General features: G+C 41.2%; 3 protein-coding genes across 3 annotated transcripts; all 3 read left to right on the top strand.

Moving 5' to 3' along the window:
• Positions 1-769: 769 nt before the first annotated feature.
• On the top strand, positions 770-4630 carry timm10b (translocase of inner mitochondrial membrane 10 homolog B (yeast)). Its single transcript, XM_034199624.1, has 3 exons — positions 770-1077; positions 1164-1259; positions 2812-4630. Exons 1-3 carry the CDS (start codon positions 1051-1053, stop codon positions 3445-3447), a joined length of 759 nt encoding a protein of 252 aa, XP_034055515.1. The 5' UTR covers positions 770-1050; the 3' UTR covers positions 3448-4630.
• A 1673-nt stretch (positions 4631-6303) lies between these two features.
• On the top strand, positions 6304-14154 carry ilk (integrin-linked kinase). Its single transcript, XM_034199428.1, has 13 exons — positions 6304-6440; positions 7007-7165; positions 9008-9173; positions 9269-9364; positions 9537-9633; positions 9738-9821; positions 9912-9997; positions 10077-10186; positions 12275-12402; positions 12862-12983; positions 13070-13169; positions 13387-13517; positions 13667-14154. Exons 2-13 carry the CDS (start codon positions 7077-7079, stop codon positions 13814-13816), a joined length of 1359 nt encoding a protein of 452 aa, XP_034055319.1. The 5' UTR covers positions 6304-6440; positions 7007-7076; the 3' UTR covers positions 13817-14154.
• Positions 14155-16570: 2416 nt separating this feature from the next.
• On the top strand, positions 16571-25203 carry smpd1 (sphingomyelin phosphodiesterase 1). The gene is made up of 9 exons (XM_034201786.1): positions 16571-16814; positions 16998-17253; positions 20737-21057; positions 21779-22059; positions 22434-22607; positions 22887-23058; positions 23261-23337; positions 23561-23706; positions 23791-25203. The coding sequence occupies exons 2-9, from the start codon at positions 17047-17049 to the stop codon at positions 24207-24209; spliced, it is 1797 nt and encodes a 598-aa protein (XP_034057677.1). The 5' UTR covers positions 16571-16814; positions 16998-17046; the 3' UTR covers positions 24210-25203.
• Positions 25204-26063: the final 860 nt, after the last annotated feature.

The raw sequence follows: 26063 nt of genomic DNA, 5'->3' as shown, positions 1-26063 counted from the left end.
GATACCCCTGCCTTAGTGCAAGAAATCATGACATCTGTTTGAAAGCCACTGATTACAATTGCAAACAATAGCTTGTTCTGCCTATATGAGGCAGATTATATTATGATGCTCACATTTGCAAAGAGTAGCATGGGAAGAAAATCAATTGTTTTAAGTGTAAATAAACAACATATGCTTATAAATTAAGACTTATTACATTCAAACCCATGTATGAAGTGCATTTTTAAAACCAGTACTTTGAAGAAAAACGTCTTCATTTCAGTAGGCCTTGTACTTTGGGATATTGATCACTTACCTGTTCAGGTTGCATTCATGGCTCATGCATTCTCCAGGAAGACGTTTGGCTAGCTCTTTAGCTTTGTGACTGTGACGAATTCAATAAAAACAATGTTTCAATGGTTAGCATTCAATTAGTGTGTTGAACTTTTACGTTCCAATCATTTTAATTACTGATAATGAAACATTTGACAGAGAAGGCACCCCTCAGAAGGCGTGGATGTCATGATGCTAATGGCACCTAATTGCCAGTGTGCTAGTTTTGTAAAAGGGTGAGACTTGTAACAATTCTCTAATTGTGTAATAGGAATTAAACAAACATTTGGGCTTCTTACTATAAAGACAATTAAGATAAATAACAAATAAATGAATATCTTCCAATTAGGTGCAAGTTACTATATTTGTTTGTCTTGCTGTTTGAGTACAAACTTCGAAAACTGTAACTAATCAAAATAGCATGACTTGTTTTCCTCTTGCTTTCAAACGACCGGAAATGGAACAGAGTGAGGCGTCTTTCAGGACGGAGACGATCCTTTTTTCAAACATGGCTGCTCGCATGTGAATGTCATGCCATCTTAATATATTCCCTGAATCGGTTCATGTGTGGCTACGATAAGTGATGCGTTGGTGCTGACATCTTGCGGGATTGTGATATATTCACCGGAGAGACCTAAGGCTTGGAGAAAACCATAATAACCTTGTTGATTCATTAACGGACCAGCTCTGGATGTTAGCATTTTAGCTAACCAGCAGTCAATTTAAGACGTGATCACGATGGAGCCTGAAAATCAACTAAGAAATGTAAGTAACATGTATATGCAATGTCAGCTACACAATTGAAAGTTAACAGTTTTGAAGGTAATTTGGGTTGGTTTTGTTTCTTGCAGCTGAGGGACTTCCTTTTGGTTTACAACCGAATGACTGAAGTCTGTTTCCAGAGATGCAGCAGCAACTTCAACTACAGAAGCTTGACGATGGACGAGGTGAGATACATTCACGAATTGCATTTAATTTAACTGATATGTTTCTGCATATAACCTTACTAAACGTGGCTTAAAGTACGTAGCCTGAATACCTGTGCATTACACCCATACAACGCAACTGTATGTCAGTGGTAATTATGAAGAAAAGCATGAGCTGCTATAAAAACAGACTCATTCTTCAGGATCTCTACACTAAGCCAAAAGAGCAGCAGTTAAGGGGACGTATCATCACGTGATAGGCTTTATTACATTACATTACATTTAGCTGACGCTTTTATCCAAAGCGACTTACAATAAGTGTGTTCGACCAACAAGATACAACTTGAAGAAAACAGAATCATATAAGTACATCAGGTTTCATAGAGCAAAAACATTTCAAGTGCTACTCAACTGGCTTTAGATAAGCCAGTCCTTTATTAGTATATAAGTGCTTCGTTAATAGTTCTAACGCTCGAAGTGGAGTCGAAAGAGATGAGTTTTCAGTTTGCGCCGGAAGATGTGCAAGCTATCTGCCGTCCTGATGTCAATGGGGAGCTCATTCCACCATCTGGAGCCAGGACAGCAAACCCACGTGTTTTCGCTGATGGGAACTTGGGTCCCCCTCGCAGCGAGGGCGCAGCAGTCGTTTGGCTGATGCAGAGCGTAGTGCACGCTGCTGGGGTGTACGGTTTAACCATGTCCTGGATGTAGGAAGGGCCAGATCCATTCGCAGCATGGTAAGCAAGTACCAGTGTCTTGAAGTGGATTCTAGCAGTTACCGGAAGCCAGTGAAGGGAGCGGAGGAGCGGAGTGGTGTGGGAGAATTTAGGAAGGTTGAAACCAGACGAGCCGCTGCATTCTGGATGAGCTGCAGAGGTCGGATGGCACATGCAGGTAGACCAGCCAGGAGGGAGTTGCAGTAGTCTAGGCGTGAGATGACGAGAGCCTGGACCAGAACCTGAGTCGCTTTCTGGGTCAGCTGGGGACGTATCTTCCTGATGTTGTAAAGCGTGTATCTGCAGCAACGGGTTGTAGCAGCGATGTTTGCAGTGAAGGACAGGTTGTTATCTAGGGTCACACCCAGATTCCTTGCAGTCTGAGTCGGGGAAACAACTGAGGTGCCGATGTTGATTGTTAGGTCAAGAGTGGGACAATCTTTTCCCGGGAGGTAGAGCAGCTCAGTCTTGTCAAGGTTGAGCTTGAGGTGATGATCAGACATCCACTATGATCTGGCTAGAAGTCATCCTTTTGAATTCATCCCTAACTAAGACTTGTATGAGTTTCAGGTCAGGTCTCTGTGAAGGTCATTGACTTGACATCAAAGTCATTGTCATATTGAAAAAGGTCTCCACCAAACCGCTGCTATAAAGGTGTTCGCATCCTGTTGTCTCAAATTCTTTACTTTATTTTTTTTGGTTAATATGGCTGTCTTTGGCTTGAAAAAAGCATGTTTTACTCCCTCTTCCCACGAACTTTAGATTAATATTGTATCAACAGCACTTTTCAAACCGTTTTAGTTTTGTTACAAATGGCTTTCTGTTGTTTTCACCTCTTATTGCTGTTGTCTGTGCAGGAGCGGTGTGTGGACAGCTGTGCGGGGAAGCTGATTCGCTCCAACCACCGTCTGATGGGCTCCTATGTGCAGCTGATGCCTAAGATGATGCAGCGCCGGGTGGATGAGATGGAGAGCAAGGCGGCAGAAAGTGCCAAGGCTGCAGAGGCCGCTGCTTCTGCAAATGTTGAGCCAGCTGTCACAGAGGCCTCTGCAGCATCTCAAACCCCCATCACCATATCTCCACCCCCAGAAGTACCCTCAATGTTGGATCAACCTTTTACCTCAATGACGATCGATGATGTCGGAACCGAGGCCCAAAGCTCAGTCTTAAAGCCAGCAGGATTGGATATCCAAAATGACTTTGACACTGCTTTTCCCAAATCTACAACTTCAACAGATGTCAGATTATCAGCTGCCTCACCATTCACACCTCTGGTTGAGACAGTGAGTCTACCAGCGCCCAATGAAGCTGGCAATGGACCGTCTTACATAGCAAACTTTCCCCCGCCACCAATAGCTGGTCCCCACTTTGAGTCTGAGATCTCAGCGCCTGTGTTTATGCCATCTATACCAATATCCTTATCAGAAGATGTTCCCATACCAACAGTAGCTGCTCCTACAGTCTCTAAATCTATTGAGAGCCTGTCAGGCTAAGAGAGAACCCCAGTGGTTCCCCCACCTTCGGACCCTTAATGATGGTCAATCTGGGTCTGAATCAGGTCTCACTGTTAGCAACATGACTACCATGATGAGTAACTCTCACTGGCAGCACATGTGATATTCCCCATATTGCTGAAAAGAATAGTTTATTAATAGTTCAACATAAATTATTAACTAAATCAGAAATGGTTATACATTATATCATGATGGCATATAACATTGTCTGGCTACAGTCATGCTTTTCTTTTTCATTCTGTAAGTTAAAAGTATGTTGCTTTTGCTTGACAACATTAGCAGCTTAAAGACCTCACACGAATTGAACAGGAGTCGTTATGTTTAGATATTTTTTTTTTTTTTAAAACATTGTTAGCTCAACTGCCCTGCAATCTACCAGGAGAACAATGTAAACCCCTATGGAGAGAAACACATATTCAAGCATGTCCCTCATGATTATTTAATATGCAGATATTATAAATCCTTAGTGTATGTGCTTTTATGGTAAAGAAAGAAAGGAGGTTGTTGTAGCAGCAGTGTATATGAGAGTAGGTGTGTGCAAGACAGTTAAGTGAATCATTCAGTCATGAACATTTGTTTTGAAAGGTTACAGTAAATGCAGAAATAAGATTTAACAATAAAAATAACATTCATTCAGTTTTTCTTGATGTTACATTTTCTTTTGACAATGTTGTTTGACTAAATGAAATGCCCTCATGCTGCCGGATGCTCAAACTCAGCAGTGGTTTGGGCGTATTCCACTCACTTTCACTGTTGTGGGTGTAAATTCAGTTCATGACCTTCATCACCTTCTCCTCCCATCATTTCCTGTATTTGCACCAAACACGCTACAGTCTATAATCCAGCAGCAAAGCCATGATAAGCAATCTTAAACACCATTAGCATCTGTCCAAAACCACAAGGTAGTGAAGTTCTTCAGTGTAACTGTCAGCTGGGATGTTAAAGGATGCTAGAATAAATGATGAAGATACGAAAGGGGTTCATTAAAACCACTTATTTTCCAGGTTGGAGGATGTGGTCATGCAATAGTCATTTGTTATTAACATCTTGCGATTGCAACAATAGGCAGACATAACTTATGGACAACCTATAAACATGTCCTGATAAATTTGGCTCATTGTATTTTTTCCTTTGTTGATGTAATAAAAAATGTCAGGTGATATATTGTTGTGATTTTCTACTCTCAAGCTTTGGTATTGGCCTCAAAAATCCACTTCCTGTCAGTCTCCATGCAACAGGCCTTTATTATGGAAGATAGCCTGACTTGTCATAGTAGGATAAGTACATTTTTTAAGAAACATTTAACGTTGCGCTGTTCTATTCAAGTGTGACGATAAGTCCTGACAAGTGTAACGGCGAGCCAGCATGCACAAACCAGCACTCTGAGACTAAAGCGGCTAAATAGCATTCAGATGAAATCATTCGTTACATGATTTACACTCCTCTCATTCCTGCTGTGACAGTTCAGAATGGCTTCTGTAAATCTTATAACAATCACTACTGAAAAACATCAAGGCAGACCAATATGTCAGTCATGTCGGATATTTTCTTATGACAGATTGACAGTATCAGTATATATGTTGGCCAACAAGTTGCAAGAAACCAAGGAAATGTTTACAGTAAATTAGACACAGGCTCAACATTACGTGATAGCCACAAGAGAGCACTGACGCATGTGTAAGAAATCATGAGAACCAGTTATCCTTCATTGGTTCCAAAGCAGGGACATATGGGACATCTACATTATTACAGCAACAACAACAAAAAGCATTGTTATTTCGCAGCAACGTTTTTTTCTGTTATTATCTGTTGTAAATTATTAGTAAGACCAGGATTTAACTACTGTGAATAGTACTTCTGCTATAAATAGTAATAAAACAATTAAAAAATAAGAATCAAATGCTAACGTTTAAACAAAAATAAAAACATAAATACATTGTCTCTTTCAAAAATCTAGTATTGGCTCTATCTCAAATGATTGGTAAACTGCAGAGTTTAAGTACATTTACTCAAGTACTGTTCTTAAGTACAATTTTGAGATACTTGTACTTTACTTGAGTATTTCCATTGTATGCTATATTGTACTTCTACTCCACTACAACTCAGAGGTCAATCGTGTACTTTTACTCCACTACATTTATCTCATTTATACCTTTAGTTACTTTTCAGATTTGGATTCATAATGTATAATCAACACTGAAATAAGACTTTAGTTACACCTGGAGTAAATTCACATGCCAACCTGCAGGATCAAAGTTAGTACGTGTGCATAATAAGTACTTTTAATGCTAATACTTGTTTACTCGAGTAACATTTTGAATGCAGGACTTTTACTTGTAACAGAGTATTCCTACACTCTGGTACAAGTACAAGATCTGAGTACTTCTCCCAACTGTGAGGAAACGAATATTCAATCAATAATAATACCTGTGGATTGTATGTGTGTCTTCAAGAGGTTTGTTTTTCATATTCAGGCATTTGGAAAATATTCATGTATGAAATAAAAAAATTAAAGAATAAATTAATGCTTAATAGGCCTACATGTCCTAAAGCGGGTCTACTTCCTTTAATTTCATATTCTATTCTTATATCATATTATATTTACATGTATATAGACTTATTTTTTATTTTATGTTGCATTGTCGGAGGAGCTCAGGTCAGAAGAATGTAATTGCTGTTTCTACACTGTATCTTATGTGCATATGATAATAAAACCTTTGAAATTGAATTTGAACATCCCTAGGTTCGCCCTCGTGTTGTTATGCAGCATCAGCGCATAGCCTCCAGCAGGGGGCGCTACCTGGTCGCTGTCTTGGGACAGGCTGCCAGTAGCAGGGCTGACTCCTCACCAGTAGCCGCATATACTCCGAGGAGCGGGGCGTGGACTCAGACAAACTATTCTCTGCTCTTAAATTTGAGGAGACGACCGACTTTCGGAAAAATAAAAGAAACGATCGATCGATTTGCAGCTGGTAAGAGTTTTAACTAAGTTAACGTATGCGTTTTGTTTCCATTGTGTGTGAGGAAGTTGTGTTGTGGATGTCCAACTTCACTTTTGACTTTTTAACAATAGATTTCAAAAGTGATCCCAAAGGCCAGCCCATCCGATTTCCACGGAGGAGGATAGAGCAAAGGGGAAATGTAGGAATGTGCAGCTATTTCAGGATTTGACTTTATAATTTCACATCTGGTTGGATGTTTATGTTTCTCTGTGCATCAGATAGTGTTAATGTTGCATTTAAGAATAAGTGACTTGAAGATTGGTCAGCTATTACAATTCATGTTTATCCTTACACTAATAAAACAAAAGACAAACTAATAAATACAGATGATGCTTTTGACACATTGACACACGAAGTCCTAATAGACCTGACCTAATAGAAGTCAACCTATGCTCAAAAGACAATGAGTGATGTCTGATTACCTACATCAGTGTCCTGAAATATGTGCAATACCTGGCAGAATCTTTTGTACAGACCTCCAGGAGCTTAACCAAAACAACTTTATAAAAGGAGTCTTTATGTAATATATTTTGTAGGCTACATGTTCCTGATCTCAACAGAGATTGAAAGAGCAAGCAGACAAGCGAGGCGACCCGCAGCATAACCATGGATGACATCTTCACACAGTGTCGAGAAGGGAACTCTGTTGCTGTTCGTCTGTGGTTGGACAACACAGAGAATGACCTCAACTTGGGGTAAGCAGATATACCATCACCATTCAACAAAAATACATACAGCTTTGGGGATGAATGCCTTGTTCTTCTCTGAGATTTGAGAGTCTAGCTTTCTTTGCAATGATAAATGGAGTATGGCCCTCCAATGAATGGAGTTGACGTTGTATCAAACGCACCTCATTTGGTAGGGAGGCTGAGTAATTCTGTGCTGGAGTGTGTGTGTGCATACAGAGCACATTAGAGGTAGTCAAATACTTTCCATATTGTGCTCTCCCTGCAACTCCACACTCTGCTGAACGTCATCCAGCTTTGGTAATTCCAGTCCACTTTTTTCCTTGGAAATGTCTCCTTATGATGTCATCCCTCAAAACTGTGTGTGTATAAAAAGAAGTGGGCAATCCGTTGAGCTTGTGGGTTAAATGACCTACACTCATCCTACACCAGACTGAAAAAGTATCACAGACTTAAGCTGGAATTTCAGAAGTTAAAACAGAACTAGTACATCTGATAATCACATAACCATTTTAGATAGAATATGCTGAGTTGTTATACTGTTGTTCAGACTAAACAACCACTTTGAAGATGTCACCCTATTGCCTCGGAACAATGATTGACTTTTATATTACATTAGTAACATGTTAAAAATAAATATCATTAAATGTAAGTGTTAGACACATTTACAATGGTCCCAAGTTAAAGCTCTATTAGATATTATAGGATATACACACCACTTCTGCCTGTTTACATAATTTCCTTGAGCCACAAGACCTCACTGCTAAAGACCTCGGTTATCTCATTCTTGAGCCAGGCCATATATGTGCAGATTGTTGACGTTGACTTTGAGTGCTGCAGAGCTGCTAGCCAACCACGCAACAGCCAAGGCCATTTCCTCTGTTCAAGTCCATACAGGGCCAGGCCCTCGCTGGCAGAGCTTCTCCGGCAGCTAGTTGCAATCCCACATAAACATCTGAGAGACCAGTCATTATGCTGGAGGCCGGCTTTAGCTGTAAATCTGAAGAGGCTCAATGGTTTGTGTAAAACAGTCCTTTTTTCCCCTTCAGAATATCCAATAATGTGTAATACGTGAATATGTTGGTGGGAAAATACCCAATTATGTGAGTGAGTCCACCAAGACAAACATTAAATGCCCCTCCAGAAGACACCGGGAACAAAAAGAGAGGGGGGCTCACAGAGAATGTAGCTGAAGTGTATTTTCCGCTCTGTCATTCCTGAGTTTTTTTACCGTTACTTATTATAGCACACAGGGTTAGTCAGACTATGAGCTGTCTGTCCAGTGCTGGATCAGAATTGGCAGAGAATGTGACTAACTGCTATTTCACTTCAGTGTGAGCTAGTACTGCAGCCATTTCCTACAGGCTATACAAGCCTTGTTGAGGTTTATTATCAAACAGAGTGTAGTGTTTTTGGCTTTGCAGGAAGCTTCGAGGAGCCCCAGCAGCTGCCTCGGGGTCAGCCAATGTAAAGGAGTCACTCGGGTGAAGGGGCCGGTCACACATAGGTGACAGCCCGACTGCAGCAGTGCCATGTACGCTGTCTTCGTGTTGGCATGTTTGCATATGTTAGCAGGCATTCCAGGTCCCCCAGACATATTTATCACAGGGCCTCAGATGCGTAAACGCTGCAGGCGGCACGGGAAAGCATGTGCTTGAGTCTAAATAAAGATTGGAAGGTAGTGGGTGTGAGAACCTGAACCGAGTTATTAAGATAGCAGCCTCCTATGCATGTTTTTGGGGACAACTAACCTCAAAATAGTTCATCTTAAATAAATATTCAAATGAAGTGTGTCAAACCAAGTTTATCACTTGGCAAATATGAATGATCCTCCTGTGTCTTGTGCTTTAGTGATGATCATGGCTTCAGTCCCCTCCACTGGGCGTGCAGGGAAGGGAGGAGCGGAGTTGTTGACATGCTCATCATGAGAGGCGCTCGTATTAATGTGATGAACCGAGGAGACGATACCCCGTTACACCTCGCTTCCAGTCATGGACATAAAGATATTGTGGCAAAGGTAAACATACTTTGGTTACAGCTGGACTATGTATGCCCTGATTACACTGCCTGGGAGGTTCAATTTGACTCACTTTATGACATGTTTAATGCCAGCTGATTCAGTGCAAAGCCGACCCCAATACAGTCAACGAGCATGGGAACACGCCACTCCACTACGCCTGCTTCTGGGGCAAAGACGAGGTGGCTGAGGTACAGTACAAAATACAAATAAACAGATACTTTGCACTTCTTTTAGCACAATCAAGTCCCTCTTCTGGGGAGAAATGGACACTACAGTGCCTTTTATATCAGTGTAGTTGCATTTAATGCAAATCCTATTCCTCAAATCTAATCTATAATAAATATAACCCCTATATTCTAGGACCTGGTGAACATTGGTGCCCAGGTGTGTGTGTGTAACAGGTATGGACAGACACCAATGGACAAGGCCAAGCCTCACCTAAAACAGCTGCTTCAAGGTCAGAGGTCATTTCAAGGAATATTTTCTTAGAATAGTGAATCATTCATGTCAAAAAGAAATTGCTCACATCTCTCTTCTTGTATTAATACTTCTTTTTTATAGAAAAGGGAGAGAAAATGGGCCAGAATATGTCCAAAGTCCCCTATAAAGAAAAGTTCTGGAAGGGCACCATGCGAACACGACCTCGTGAGTAACGTTCATTTGATAAAAAGGAACAAAGTCATCGTATCAAATTGAAATATTTGTTTCATTATTCCTTTTTTGGGCCCTTTTTAGGTAATGGGACTCTCAACAAGCAGGCTGGTATTGATTATAAGCAGCTTTCGCTCCTGGCAAAAATCAATGAAAACCAGTCCGGTGAGGTCAGTGGAACTCTTATTTACTGCCATGTCAGTCTTTTTGATTCTCTTTTCAGCGCTTGACTGTGTGCTCTCTCTGTAGTTATGGCAGGGTCGGTGGCAAGGGGATGAGATTATAGTGAAGGTGCTACAGGTGAGAGACTGGACCACCAGGAAGAGCAGAGACTTCAATGAGGAGCATCCAAAACTCAGGTAATTTCAACCTGGTATCTTAATAAATAAAGAGTGGTATCGGTTGACTAGTATCAGTATTTCTCGTTGTGTATGCTAGGGCTGCACAATATATATTTTGTAATCGCAAGGTCAACTGCGAACTTTTTTGAATAAGTTAAAAGACAGATTCAATTGAAAATGTTTCAAAGCGTAATGTTTTACTTTAAAATGTATTCTTTTTTGCATTGGTGTTAAGTTAAATGTTCACTTTGTTCAGTAAAGGATGTTGAGAATAATTCCCATTATTTTGTATTTTAGCAAGTATCCAAATTTCCCCTCTGGGATTAAAAAAAGTTTATAAAGATCTTGATCTTGAAGTATTGAAAGTAATATCCTTTTCACAATATTCAACCACATTATTGCATTATGATTTTCCTCATGTTGTGCGGCCATTCTGTCTGCACACAGAATTGAATACCGGGGTTCATTTGTTGGCATCACATCATTGCATGCTGTCAAACTGATTGCTCACAAAAAACAGAGGCTTTTACATTTGTTAATGCTGTTTAAAACTCATAAAAGCCTGTTTATCTAAACCAGTGTTTCTCAAACTTTTTCATACCAAGGACCACTTAACCAATAAAAAAACACTCGCGGACCACCTAACTCCACAAATATCCGAAATCACATCGTTTTTCTAGAACAGATTACAAATCGCCTGAAAATGGTACAAACACGTGGTAACATGTGTGATGAAGGTGTTGCGCTGGGCTATATCATGCAATCAAAAGAAAACTTAAGCTCGCTCCATTGCGGAGATATTCCTGCGAGAGTACGGAAAACTTTAATTTATCTATTTATTTCAAATGTGAAATGTTACCAATATACTCACGGAACACTAGGGGGCGCTCACGGACCACCAGTGGTCCGCGGACCACACTTTGAGAAGCACTGAAAAACCATAAATAGTCTAACACATCCTGGTAAACAAAGGGCTTCTGTGAGGATGGATGTGATTGATTGGTGGCCATTGAGGTTGCCGTGGTCAAAGAGAATTCAGGATCTGGTGCAGGATTCTTGTGCAACGAGAAGAGGAGCTTTTCCTGCTAGAGGTCAAGGACATGGGTTGTGGATGTTGTTGGCAGCTGATGCATTATGCTCTACAATCAGAAAAGCAAATTCCAGAAACCTCCCCCATCAAAGTAATAATGTAATACATCATAACATAGAATTCAATCAATTACAGTGGGAAAACAAATGTGTTCAATCCTGTTTGTCATATTAATGTTCTTGTGTAAGTGTTTATATTGTGCTTTTACTGGCTGCTGCACCCTATTATTGCCCAAAAGGCAGAAAAATGTGCCTTTGCTTACATTGTAGTATGTACAGACAATTTCAAGAGAAGTTATGCAGGCATGTTAAGACATGTGCCCTAGGGCCCACAAAAACACATCTGCATTAGTGAATCATTTTTGACACCATTATGGCGGTTTGATTGCATAGTTTAAAAGCAGCAACTCACATGCAAGTGTCACATGGATTCATACAGAAATTCCAAATAAATTATAATAAATCAACAAAAATGATGCAACAGTGTAAATCAAACAAGCAGAACATACCATAAAGGAACACATTTCAAACTGGCCAAGCTTAATAATTACACCCAACAGAATCCAGTGACATCAAAACAATCACAGCCAAATCTCAATAGTAAACAAATAAAGAAACCCTTGATCAGCCAATTCAAACAAGCAACCCCAGCAGAAAGGCTGAGTGTGGAGGTGGTAGATCTTAGCAGTTTGCCTTCATGTTGCCTTCAGTCCCTGTTGTCTTTTCAGATTTGAAGCATACGCATGGAAGTACTTGGGATGACCATGATACAATATTTAGAGATAACTTATTGGGCTGTATTGCAAACATGAAAAAGCTTCATCCTAACTTTAAAGAGCCGGAGGGACTCACATGATACAAATGGGAAGCCTTTTGAAGAGTTGAGCAAGCTTTAAGGACATTTCTTGTCTTAAGGTTGAAGTTGTTCATTTCTAATCATCTGAGAAAGCCCTCTGTGTTCTAAGATTACATAATCATGTACTTTTATTTCACTCTCTTTCTATCTTGCCTCCATAGAATTTTTTCCCATCCAAACATCCTGCCTGTTCTTGGGGCCTGTCAGGCTCCTCCCTCCCCTCACCCCATCGTCATCACCCACTACATGCCATACGGATCCCTCTTCAACATACTGCACCAGGGCACAAGTAACTCATTTGTGTTTATATACATGTATACAATCACATTGGCTAAATCTCACATTTAAAGGTCACCTATTATGCTAAATCCACTTCTTCATGTCTTTTCTACATCAACACGTGTCCCCTCTGTGTAAATAGATTCTGCAAGTTTCAGGAAAAAAGATTCTCTCTCTTTTGTCCTGATCCATTTATATAAAAACCTGTCTGAAAATGAGCTGATCAGATTTTGGCCACTTTACTGTATGCGTGTCTTATGTAACCATTAGCCAATCACCAACCAAGGTAACCCCCCCCCCCCCCCCCTTATCACCTGAATCTCCTCCTAGAGCACAATTGAGTTCTTTTTAACCAAATATCTCTCAGAGGGGCGTGGGGAGTGGCTCCTTAAGAGACCTATTGATGAAAAAGAGTTTAATAGGAGACCTTTAAGTTATCATTTTTGTCTTTTTTCCTTTTCTTCCTCAGCTTTGGTGGTGGACCAAAACCAAGCAGTGAAGTTTGCATTGGACATTGCCAGTGGCATGGCTTTCCTCCACACCTTGGAACCAATGGTTTCACGGCTTTACCTCAACAGTAAGCATGTCATGGTAAGACTGACTTAGAAGCAACCAAGGGTTTAGTCTATTAGTTAATGGTATACTGTGAGTTACAAGCTGATGTGGTTCATTTGCAGATCGATGAGGACATGACAGCCAGGATAAGCATGTCAGATGCTAAGTTCTCCTTCCAGTGTCCTGGTCGTATGTACTCTCCGGCATGGATGGCTCCTGAAGGTATTTACCCCTTTTCTCCTTCTTTCTTCTCTTTCCCTCCGCCTTCTTCCTCCTCTGACTTTATGAGTCATTAAGTAAGGAACACACTCTACTATATAATTTAGTCGCAGTAAAGTGGTCGTCATCTGGTGTGTTGCCGTTGTTACAAAATAACAACAAACCAACAAATGAGTTGTCCCGCTGGGTTTTATGGTTTTCTTGTCCCTCTGGTTTTCAGCCCTGCAGAAGAGGCCTGAAGATATTAACAGAAGGTCGGCTGACATGTGGAGCTTTGCGGTGTTACTGTGGGAGCTGGTTACCAGAGAGGTCCCCTTTGCTGACCTCTCACAGATGGAGATAGGCATGAAGGTAAGTGGGCACAGTATTTATCTACCCACAGGCCTGGTACTGTGTGTTCACATATCTGCATTATTCAATAATTGCGCGACAAATACCATACGTTCAAAGTATTCCAGGGCTTTTTCTGGTTCTGACTTTGTATCGTTGTCACTTTGCAGGTTGCTCTTGAAGGTCTTCGGCCAACCATTCCCCCAGGGATTTCTCCTCATATTTGTAAGCTGATGAGGCTCTGCATGAACGAAGACCCGGCAAAGAGACCCAAGTTTGACATGATCGTCCCCATCCTGGACAAGATGCAAGACAAGTGAACGCCTTCCCTGCAACCTGTACACTGCTATTACCATGCTTTATCCTCCAACCACTCTATCTTCACTTCAATCATGTATCTGCTAAGCTACTGTAAATAATGTCAGAGACCACTTACGCTACACAACTCAAACAATAACTATATTTTTGCTTTACCTGTATAATTTAAATCTGAGGTATAAATGTTATTTTGCCTATGTGCTTTTTTATTATGACGCGTTCACTGAAATATTGGTGATGAGTCAGACTGAAACAGATCCAAAGAAATGTGTAAAGACAGAATGCTTTTATACACATTAACCAATACCAAAAACAATAAATGTTTTATATTTATGACAAATCCTTGTTTATTTATTTATTTTGAGACAGTATCTTCCTGATGTATAACACTTAACGCTTACAAAATATTTCTTATCACAAGGATGGCTTGTTGGTAAGTATTCGGACAAATCTTGTGGCTTTCTTCAGTTGTTGGGATGATTCAGTTGATAGTCCACCTGAGCAAACTCTCGGCTGATGAAGGCCACAAGATGGGGCTGAAAGCTCCAGAAAATCTTACAACACATGTACCATCTCTAAATACCTAAGGTCAATAGGGAATATTCAAGCTCAGTTAATAGGCTATGGTTGCAGATTTCTTAGAGAACATAAGTTGAATTGCTCTGTAGAAATATTTTCTCTTTTAATGCAGAGTAAGAATCAGCCATTTGTACATTATGTTGAGCAAAAAGATGTCCTTTTTATACTTTAGGGTCTAGGGTTTAGGGTGCAAGGAACATAAAAACTTGTGCCCAGATAAATAAAAAGGTGGAAAAAGTACTTAGATCTTGTTTAAGTTGGAGTAGAAGTACCAGAGTGTAGGAATACTCTGTTATAAGTACGATACGATATACTTTATTGTCCCCGTAAGGAAATTTGTTCTGGACTTCATCCTGCAGTTCCGCATACATTTACATATACAAACATAATAAACATTAAAAATACATACACATATCATCACTCATACACCGTTTGAACAAACACAATACACAGTACAGACGCACATACTGACAATGGTGAATTATTGCACAACCATCATGGCCAACAGCAAGGCCTCGAGTAAAAGTCCTGCAATCAAAAGGTTACTCAAGTAAAAAAGTAGTTTGTATTCAGAATGGCCCATTTCAGTATAATATAGATTCAGGGCTGCCAACATTTGAGTTCAGCTTGGAGTGATATTTTTTTTTGGTGAACCGTTCATGTGTGCAGTGTTACAAATGTATTGAGCATGTACAAACTAGGATTTCCCACGGGCGCTACAGTGGAACACGCACATACCCGCGACTCTTACAATGAAGGCTCGATAATCAGCTCACAGCATATAAAATGGCATATAGGTGTAAGCAGAGGTAAAGTGCTATTTTACAAGTGGGGGGGGGGGGTCCTCACCTCCTCTAGGGGGGTCCGGGGGCATGCTAAATATTGAAGTTAAATGCATCAACCTGGTGCATTTTGAGAGCAAAATGAATTTATGGATACATTTCTCAACACCCATATGAAACAGAACTGTACACAGATTTTCTTTTTCTCTATGGATATTTTACAAATCACTCACCTTTTAAACTGTATTCTTGTTTTACTGTCATATAGTATTTCATGACTGTTTTTCATTTATTCTCATAAATGGTGACCAAACCGTTTGAGACCCACTGAGATAACTAAAGTTAACTATCTAAACAGAGAGTCCCTTACCTCACTGAGCTGTAGTTATCTCTCAGTCTGACTGGACAGAGCTCTCCCTCTCATTGTTTTAGAAACAGCTTCTAATATCCGTTAAGCTAACGCTAACAACAACAATGCAAATAGTGAGTTTGGTAGAAATATACTGTATAATAGTAAAGTTATTTAAGATGATGCCTGAAGATTTAGAAATATTCCCCACAATTATTCAAAAGCATATTCTTCCAAACTCCTTGCTGTAGTATGACACACAGGAGACTATTGATGTGTGTGGTGAGTTTGGTAGTAATATAGTGTAGGCCTAATAGTGATTGAATATTATTGTATTCTCTTTTTTCGGAGTTGCACTTTGCACTCGCTTCTTCTCCGGCTGCAGATAGAGACCAATCAATGTAATGTCTCCAGCTCGGAGGACGGCGCGTATTGGCTTTTTAATCAAAATGTGATTGTAGTTGATTGATAGTTCGTTGTCAACCTTACAACGGTACTTAGGTGTCGTCATTTGTGTCTGAATAACGTTTTGTTCATGAGTTATTGATCCGTGAAATCAGATTCTCCCAATATCGTTCCAACTTTACTGAACTAAGCCAGAAGACCACTCGGTTTGCTGTTCCTTCACTTTATTTGTATATTTATATACATTTATTTTGGACGAAAACTTAGCGTGAGGAAAGGCAAGTGTGGCGTGAGATATGGGTTAATTGCGCTCAATGCGTGAGTGTTGGCAGCCCTGATAGATTACATGTTCTGATTATAATTATTGATGTGTTTAAGTGTTATCAAAGCTGGTAAAAGTTAAATACTTTGTATGCTGCAGGGTAGCTTGTGATGTAAATGAAGTCTTATTTAAGTGTTGATTATTTTCACATCTTTAAACAAATCAACAAAGTAACTAAAGGTACTAAAAACCATAGAGTAAAACATTGAAATACTCTAGTAAAGTATACTTTCCTAACAATTTTAATTAAGTGCATTACTTGAGTAAATCTACTTAGTTACTTTACATCACTGCAAACATATCTCTCAGCACACCAGAGCTAAATTGATCCACCAACTGATGTGCCACGTGACGAGTCAGCTGACTTTCTGTGGCTTTCATAAATCCCAGCAGAGAGGCTCACTTCACAACAAGTCAAGCCCCCACCGACGAGTACACAGCAGGGCTTTTTTCTGCAGCACCATTTGTGCACGTAGGAGCGGAACTGGCTTTACTCAGTCCGCCTTGTGTTAACTCCACCCGGGGAAGAAGACAACGACCCTCCTGTCTGCACTTGTTTGAAGGTACAGTAGCAACAAGAGCGCAAGCTAGCTTCTTGTTAGCAAACCCGGTTTTGTGTCGAAACGCTTTTAAATGTGTTTGTGTGTGATTCATTTATTCTCAATTTGAAGTTTCTAACTACTAACTGAGTTGTACTTCCTTGACACACCTCGCTTTTTGTTCTGCTTTTCTCGTGTTTCTCACAGAGGCTGCAAACAAACATTTGTCACCGGACACCTGCTGTCACTCGGGACCATGCTGCTCCCCTCGCTGCCCTCCTGGTTCCTGCTCACCTGCTCTCTGGTGCTGTTGTTCGGGTCCTGTGATCCAGCACCGACCTCAGAGCAGTCCAGGCTGGTGTTGATGGAGCAGTTTAGCCGCCCGGAGGTCGGATTTAACTGGAGGAATGTCACCTGCCCCTTGTGCAAAGCACTGTTTACCATCCTTGATATCGCCCTTTTGGTATGTTTGAAGATGTGTCCTACTCGTGCTACTAAAAAAGATGCTTGCATTTTTTTTTGTAACATATGTTGAAAACACACAGTTGCCATTATACATTAATCATTATTTCAGGGCGCTTTTGAGAGATTTTAAATCTCAGATCTGCTCAGGCCAAACCTGCTGCACATGTCTCAGCACTCAAGCCTGCATTACAATAGAGGCAGGGCCAGTCTATTGTCGCCCATCAGCTGTAGATAGTTAACTAATTAGAGGGGCTGGCCCTACAGCTGTGAGAACTCAGCAATCAAGCTGAGCATCAGCTTAAGCGTCAGACAGCCGAAGACTGACAAAGACATTGGAGTCCTACGGGACTCACGAGGGAAGCAAAGAGGAGGCAAATCCTACTCTGATTGAGCTGGTGTCTTATTTCTCTTTTCTTTAGTTTTCTAACCCCTCATGCTATAATCATGTGTATTTTCTCCATTCCTGTTCATGTGTCTTCTCGCAATTATCACTGGCCCCGTGTATCTCCTAATCGATATAACCGGCCTGCTCTCATCTATCCCACATGCTCCACTGAGATCCAACATCTAGTTTCAGGTGGCCTGTGGAATTGCCAGTCAGCTGTTCCTAAGGCTGACTTCATCTCTGGCTACGCCTCCCTGCAGTCTCTGGATTTCCTTGCTCTCACTGAGACCTGGATTACTCCATCCAACACATCCACCCCAGCAGCTCTCTCCACTGCATATTCCTTCTCCCATACACCCAGACCAACTGGCAGAGGAGGTGGCACTGGTCTCCTGCTCTCTCCCAAATGGAGCTTTTCCCTCTTCAAGCTACCTAACTTCACTCCTTCCACCTTTGAATTCCATGCCGTCACAGTAACCCATCCTATACAGTTAACCATTGTTGTTCTCTACCGTCCACCAGGCGCCTTGGGGGACTTCTTGGAGGAATTAGATAATCTCCTCTCACACATCCCTGAAACTGGCCCTTCCGCTGTACTTCTCGGAGACTTCAACCTCCAGACGGGGAAGATAGACGAACTAACATCCCTGTTAACCGCCTTTGCTTTCTCACTGTCTCCGTCCCCACCGACTCATAAAGCTGGCAATGTCCTTGATCTCATATTCTCAAGGAACTGCGCTACTTCTAACCTCTCTGTAAACCCGCTCCACACATCCGATCACTTCTTCATTTCATTCTCTCTACCCCTTTCCAAACATAACAAACTAATCTCTTCTCATCCTGCACTTGTCCGCTGTAACCTTCGTTCCCTCTCCCCCTCTACCTTTGCCTCGTCGGTGCTCTCAGCCCTCCCTTCCTCTGACTCGTTCCAACTCCTGCCTTCAAACTGCTGCAGAAACTCTCCTCTCTACTCTCTCATCCACTCTGGACTCTCTCTGTCCTCTCACATCTCGGCAGGCTCGTCAGTCCCCTCCTGCTCCCTGGCTAAATGATGCACTGCGTGCTAATAGAACCGTCCTTAGGGCAGCAGAGCGGAAACGGTGAAAATCCAAACACCGTGACGACCTCCTAACCTATCAGGCTCTCCTCTTTCTCTGCTTCGATCTCTCAGGCAAAAAGCACTTTCTTTCAAGATAAGATCCAATCTTCCTATTCCAATCCTAAAAAACTATTCTCCATCTTCTCCACCCTCTTGGACCCTCCAAAAGCCCCTCCCCCCTCCTCACTTCTGTCAAGCGACTTTGTTAACCACTTTGAAAAAAAGGTTGATATTCGCTCTTCTTTTTCTGACTCACCTTTACTCACCGCTGGGTCACCAGACCCTCCTTCCACCAACACACTTACCTCCTTTTCCCCCTCTCTCTCCCACTCTTGACCTAACAATCAACATCGGCACCTCAGTTGTTTCCCCGACTCAGACTGCAAGGAATCTGGGTGTGACCCTAGATAACAACCTGTCCTTCACTGCAAACATAGCTGCCACAACCCGTTGCTGCAGATACACGCTTTACAACATCAGGAAGATACGTCCCCAGCTGACTCAGAAAGCGACTCAGGTTCTGGTCCAGGCTCTCGTCATCTCACGCCTAGACTACTGCAACTCCCTCCTGGCTGGTCTACCTGCATGTGCCATCCGACCTCTGCAGCTCATCCAGAATGCAGCGGCTCGTCTGGTCTTCAACCTTCCTAAATTCTCCCACACCACTCCGCTCCTCCGCTCCCTTCACTGGCTTCCGGTAACTGCTAGAATCCACTTCAAGACACTGGTTCTTGCGTACCATGCTGCGAATGGATCTGGCCCTTCCTACATCCAGGACATGGTTAAACCGTACACCCCAGCACGTGCACTCCGCTCTGCATCAGCCAAACGACTCGCTGCGAGGGGGACCCAAGTTCCCATCGGCAAAAACACGTGGGTTTGCTATCCTGGCTCCAAGATGGTGGAATGAGCTCCCCATTGACATCAGGACAGCAGATAGCTTGCACATCTTCCGGCGCAGACTGAAAACTCATCTCTTTCGACTCCACTTTGAGCGATAGAACTATTAACAAAGCACTTGTATACTAATAAAGGACTGGCTTATATATAGCCAGTTGAGTAGCACTTGAAATGTTTGGCTCTATGAAACCTGATGTACTTATATGATTCTGTTTTCTTCAAGGTTGTGTCTTCCTGGTCGAATGTACTTATTGTAAGTCGCTTTGGATAAAAGCGTCAGCTAAATGTAATGTAATTTTGACAGACAGTTGTGGGTCCTTTTTTAAGGTAATTATTTGTATTTAGTTGTAACTGAGAGCTGTTGATTAATCGTAAGGGTACCTCAAGTTTTATAACTTAACAGTTTAATCTTCTTCATGGTAGTTTAATCAAAATGTATTGCAGTGTCAAAGCAACAAACATTTTGTCTTTTTAAATGCATGGTTCGCTTGGTTGCTTGACCTCTTGGATTGGTGTCACTGCAGCTTATTATTTTTGGACAATATTTAATTTATTATTTGAACATTGTGATGTGAGCAAAGTTGAGATGATGATTTGACTAACTTCCGTTTCCATTATGCAAAAACAATTGCTTATAAAAGTTAATATCAATTATTTGGTGACTAAATCATTTGGGGTAACTAAAGTTCGCAAACTACTGGCCATGTGACCCTAGCACATATGGGAAAGGTCCTGTTCTTGTTTTTCCCATTTACAAAAAAAACACATTTATTTGAATCCCTCCTGTGTTGATTGCTGATCATGCACTAAAACTCCCTCACGAGATATTGATCATGTGGTCACTTTCTGGACCTAAAGTGTTCCTGTAGCTGTTAACCTCCAAAAAAACACTTCCTAAATTAGTTTGATACATTTGTATTCTAATAAAAAATGTAAACATTATACTTAAGTGTGACTTGTAAAATAGTGTTACAGTGTCTTCTAATCTAATGAGTTGGAATTTCAGAATAAAACAGATTTTAGCTTGGCTCATTTCTTTAGGGAGTTTTTAAGTTTTCACTTCTCTCATCCTACTCTGCCTATGTTACCTCTCCTAGAGTGACACCAACGAAGAGCGAGTGGCGAGTGCAGTGAGAGAGGTGTGTATCCGTCTCCACCTGGCTGATGAGCAGGTCTGTCGACAAATAACGGAGTTGTTCCGGGACGACTTCATCCGGGCCCTGCAGCAGTCCTTGCTGTGGCCCACTGAAGCGTGTGCCCTGCTGGTGGGGCCCTCCTGCGGCAAATTTGACATCTACGCCCCCTGGAACCTCACCCTGCCGAAGGTCCCTAAACCTCCTGTTACACCACCCTCTCCTCCCAAACCTGGATCTCCACAGAGCAGAGTCCTGTTTCTAACTGACATCCACTGGGACCAGGTGAGAGTCATTACCAGATTAGCAAAAGCTGAATTTAACTGAATTGCTTCCACCTCAAATGTTGGTATAAAGTTTGCTTTAGTGACTTTTTGGCCAGGATCCGTTGACTTGTCGGAATATTGGGTTGCAGATTAGAATTTTCCAAAGGGGGGTTCGTTTAGCATGAAATACTTGAAATAACTAAAGGATAAGTTAAAAAATAAAGTAGAAAAGAAATGAGGTCAACGAGAACTCTTTTTGCTATAAAGTGAGCAATGTCAGACCTACACATTTCAGATGTGTGTATCTCGCACTGTAGGTTTTATTTATGTACCTTTTTGTTATTCATGTTATATTATCTTTGCTTTAAAAAATGCCCTTTTTATAATATGTTAATGTCTTTCATTTTTGTAAAGCACTTTGAATTGCCTTGTGTCGAAAGGTGCTATATAAATAAACTTGCCTTGCCTTAGTACTGACAAATTACCTTATTTTACCTGCTTTTTTGTTCATGTAAACACAGATTAAATTAGTTTCATATTGCTAGTGGACAGCATTACAACAACAACAACAAAAAAGGACCACAATCTACCCCAATCCTAAACTGAAGTTACTGATTTACTAGAAAAACATGTTGCAGTTATTCCAGGAATTTTGGATTGATTAAACACTCCCGGATAATTAAGGTCACATGATTGTGTTTTGGAGCCCTAATTCTAAAAATAATCCCCTCTACCCACAGGCGTATGCAGTGGGCAGCGCCGCAGACTGCAAGGACCCTCTGTGTTGTCGTGCAGACTCGCGCGCTCCCAAGTGGAGGCGCAGGGAGGCGGGGTTCTGGGGAACCTACAGTAAGTGTGACCTGCCTCTGAGGACCGTGGAGAACCTTCTGGAGAACGCTGCCAGAGACGGACCCTGGGACTGGGTCTACTGGACCGGAGACATCCCAGCGCACAATATTTGGTCTCAAACCAGGAAACAGCAGCTGTCAGAGCTTGCTGTCATCTCCAGGCTCATCCACAAGTAATGTTTTATGTTATTTTACATAAAGGGGAACATATTTGCTCCTTTCATACAGTACATAATGGATTTGAAGTCTTGCTATAACTGCAGATAACTTTGCCATTTAGATTATCTAGTTAGAAATACAATACTATTTGAAACATGGTGTTAAAATGTCAGACCTTTTAGCCATGTTGCTGGTGAGGATTGATTTGCTGGTGATCAGTTTCGACAATTCCACCCTCAAATAAGTGTTGTTGTACTTTGACCCAAAACCTTGATAACATACAGGATGTTTTTAACTGCAGCTTTGCTCAGATGTTTGTCATGTGCTACCTGGAATTGATCCGAACGGCCATTGACTCTGTTCTTCTTATTCCTTATCTCCTGTCCAGATACCTGGGACCCCATGTGACAGTGTACCCTGCTATAGGGAACCATGAGAGCACACCAGTGAACAGCTTCCCCCCGCCCTTTGTTCATGGCAACAGGTCCATGTCCTGGCTTTACGACACGATGGCAGAGGAATGGTCCGCATGGTTACCAGAGCAGGCTTTGAAAACTTTGAGGTTTATATTTTTATTATATCTAAAAACGTTGTTGTACAAGTCAGGCCACCCTGTAGATAAGACATAAGTCACGTTGTTAAATACAGTAGTGACAGAAAACGAGATCATAAATGGTGTTGACTTCCTGCAATTTCACCTTTAGTTCCGATCACATTGTTAGTGAACAGAAGTAGTCACATTTCTCAGAATGTTGTTCCCTATAAAGAGGATGTAATGGTATGTGGCCCTAGTGGTGAATTTGACTTTGAGTCCTTCAGCTAAGTGTTGGTGTGATTTCAGATACGGAGGCTTCTACACAGTGGAGATTCAGCCTGGTCTGAGGCTGGTCTCTCTCAACATGAACTTCTGTGCTCGAGAGAACTTCTGGCTGATGGTGAACTCTACAGATCCTGCTAACCAGCTGCAGTGGCTGGTCCATATCCTCCAGGACAGTGAGAACAAGGGAGAGAAGGTGAGTACAGCAGCTAAAACAAAAGATGACGGAAGATGTCGGATCAGTTTGGTTTTGCCACGCTTAATGTTGAATGTGACTCCATGGCTTTTTCATTGTATTTCCTTATAGTCGCTGGTGTGATCATGTGATTGCAATATAATGTTTTTTACTAGTGCAATCCTTTTTTATTTATTTGCTGACATTTCTTTTTTAAATGTAGGTTCATATCATCGGTCACATCCCACCGGGCCTCTGTCTTAGCAGCTGGAGCTGGAACTATTATCACATTCTAAACAGGTAGCTGCATTAATCATTTAGACCTAAAGAATCCCTGAACTGATAATAATTAAAATGCCAATTTATAGCATAGCAATCCATACTGTCAGTAGTCTGGGGGTCTTGCCTGATGATCACTTCCAAGTTAGCTTGGCTGTTTTGTGTCTTTTTAAAAAAAGAATTATAATAAATGAATAGGCGAGTATTATTGAATGTTTTTGTTTATTGTATTTTTTTTTTCCAGATATGAAAATACAATTTCTGGGCAGTTCTTTGGCCATACACACTTGGATGAGTTCCAAATGTTTTATGACGAGTCGACAATGAGCCGTCCATTAGGAGTGGCTTTCATTGCTCCCAGTGCCACTACTTACATCAATCTAAACCCAGGTGAGTTCATAAACTATTAAAATGGCATCCCAACATTTCAGAAGCACGCGGTATAAAAATTGTAAATACTTTGTCCTTTTACAGGTTTCCGTGTTTATTATGTGGATGGGAATTACAAAGGCAGCTCTCGGTTTGTTCTTGACCATGAAACCTACATCATGAACCTCACAACGGCAAACCAAAGTCCAGGAGCGCCGAGTACCCCGGAGCAGAACCCCAAATGGACCCTGCTGTACCGCGCCACCGAGGCCTACGGTCTGACCAGCCTCTTCCCGTCTGACTGCGACGGGCTGATGCAGACCTTCATCAAGGACGACCGCAGCTTCCAGAAGTTCTGGTACTACAGACATAAAGGGCATGTGTCGGAGCTCTGCAAGGAGACGTGCAAAACTACAGTGTTGTGCTTCCTGCGTAGCGGGCGCTACGACGAGCTGGAGCAGTGCGACCTCCTCAACGGCTTTAAAGGAGAGATGGCACGCGCTGCCAGAAAAACCCTCTGTTGACCTGAGGACGTTTGGACTTAATGTGTGGGTGAGGGGAAAAGCAATATGACCAAATGTGAAAGAGCTGAACCTGTGAAAAGAGGAAAGACCTTTTTCACTGTGGGTCAACGGGGATTATTTTTGTTAAAGTATAAAGACTATTCTCACAATTGTCAAGCGTTTTGTCGGCCTGACTTTATATTCTCAGTTGGCCTTGTATTAGCAGTAATGTTTTTACAAAGATTATCACAGCCTTGGGTTTGTTAAATTCTATTTTGCAATGCCAATTTGGTAAAGACGGGTTTTGTGTACTTGAAGTCAGGGTTGTCATGACTTTAATTATATTGTACTGACTGAGTGCCTTGTATCAGGAAAAATGTGTTCAACATATCTCGCCTTATCAAACATAATGCAACTTTTAAATGCCTTGAATCTACAGAGAAGATTCATCATAATCTCTAAATGTTTATCAATGTTAAAGTCCTTGAGATTTATCAAGATTAAGGGCTTCATGACCTCTCAAGACTTCCAATGAAATATAAATCCTTTTTTGTAAAAAATAACAGGAACTTGTATTTTGGGCTGTCACACCCTTTAAAGGTTGTAAAGCAAATCAATAGTCCACTTTATGTATTGCACCTGGTGTATAAATGGCTCGCCGCCTTTATTTCTCAGGTTTGAGCTTGGCAGAGTTGCTATGCAGCACACGGTACCTTCACCCAATCATTTTGACTCTTCATCAGCACCTGTGGACTTAGGTTAAATTATTTACTTATCACCATCTGCCTCGCATAGACGCCTGTAAACCCTAACAGTATTTCTCATTAAGGTTTACTTCTGTCTGCACTTTATTGTTGAACGTCCAGGTTTGATAGACCCAAAGTGGGACAAGCATTGGAAGGCTTTCGGCTCTTGGTTTGCTACCTGTGGTGTATTAGAAGTGTGACAAGTAATGCAACTTGTAAAATGAGCAATGATTTAAAGAATGTATTAATGAATAAAATATTAATTTGGAGATATGTCTACTTTTTGTTTGTCAAAGATGTTAACACAATTTGGGGGGGATACATTGACATCTCAAAAAAGTAAGCACTTAACTTTTATTTTGTATCTGCTGCCTAGTCTTAAATGTGAAATACAAATCATAGGAGATGACCATTCATATCTCAAGTGCCAGTATTCACAAGTTCTCAAACTGACAAATATGAATCTGTTTTGTCACCCGGTGTTCTCATAACTGTGGCTTCTATTTCTAAGCGTTTCTGTGGGTTCCCCCTTACTGATAAAACATGATGGGCCTTCAGTAGTATAGCTGTTCAAGAACAAATCTTCTAAATACTTCAGGGGGATTAATTAATACTGGCACTGGCGGTAAGTAGTGCTTTTGTCCAAAAAATATACTGTCAAAGACAACGGCAGCATAACCTTTTAGCATTATAATGTCTTCAGGCGCAAATGTTTTTCTGACTTTTTCAGTTATATATATTTTTTTTAAACCATGTTTATTCAACCATATGCAGATCAATTTTACATTGAGATAGAAAAACAAATTACTTACAGTTCAGCAAACACATAATTATACATCATGGTATCTTAAAAGTTACATCCAAACAAAGAGGAATGAGAGAATATTGAATCGGCAACACACAAATAAATTAAAATAAACTAGACTTAGTTTTGTTCAAGTCCAACCTTATATCGTTACAGCACCTTTTCACAATTGTAGCCCAAAATGATCAAATACAGGAGTCCATCTATTTACAAACACATCCGACTTCATCTGGAGTCTTGCTGTTATTTTTTCCATTGAGAACACCATCAGTAGCCTGTCTCGCCACTGACGTAGGGTGGGTGGCAGTGGTTTAAGCCAAGATA

This window comes from Gymnodraco acuticeps, unplaced genomic scaffold (assembly GCF_902827175.1).
Source record: "Gymnodraco acuticeps unplaced genomic scaffold, fGymAcu1.1, whole genome shotgun sequence".
Taxonomy (NCBI): domain Eukaryota; kingdom Metazoa; phylum Chordata; class Actinopteri; order Perciformes; family Bathydraconidae; genus Gymnodraco; species Gymnodraco acuticeps.
The sequence above is the reverse complement of the archived record's forward strand: the minus strand, read 5'-3'. Positions and strand labels throughout refer to the sequence as shown.

Excerpts from the sequence above, each read along its gene's own strand:
- timm10b (XM_034199624.1), top strand. The coding sequence starts at position 1,051 with ATGGAGCCTGAAAATCAACTAAGAAAT. Across the intron at positions 1,078-1,163 it reads CTGAAAATCAACTAAGAAAT|CTGAGGGACTTCCTTTTGGT; the intron begins GTAAGTAACATG and ends TGTTTCTTGCAG. Across the intron at positions 1,260-2,811 it reads GAAGCTTGACGATGGACGAG|GAGCGGTGTGTGGACAGCTG; the intron begins GTGAGATACATT and ends TTGTCTGTGCAG.
- ilk (XM_034199428.1), top strand. The coding sequence starts at position 7,077 with ATGGATGACATCTTCACACAGTGTCGAGAAGGGAACTCTGTTGCTGTT. Across the intron at positions 7,166-9,007 it reads GAGAATGACCTCAACTTGGG|TGATGATCATGGCTTCAGTC; the intron begins GTAAGCAGATAT and ends CTTGTGCTTTAG. Across the intron at positions 9,822-9,911 it reads CACCATGCGAACACGACCTC|GTAATGGGACTCTCAACAAG; the intron begins GTGAGTAACGTT and ends GGCCCTTTTTAG.
- smpd1 (XM_034201786.1), top strand. The coding sequence starts at position 17,047 with ATGCTGCTCCCCTCGCTGCCCTCCTGGTTCCTGCTCACCTGCTCTCTG. Across the intron at positions 22,060-22,433 it reads ATCTCCAGGCTCATCCACAA|ATACCTGGGACCCCATGTGA; the intron begins GTAATGTTTTAT and ends TCTCCTGTCCAG. Across the intron at positions 23,338-23,560 it reads TATTATCACATTCTAAACAG|ATATGAAAATACAATTTCTG; the intron begins GTAGCTGCATTA and ends TTTTTTTTCCAG.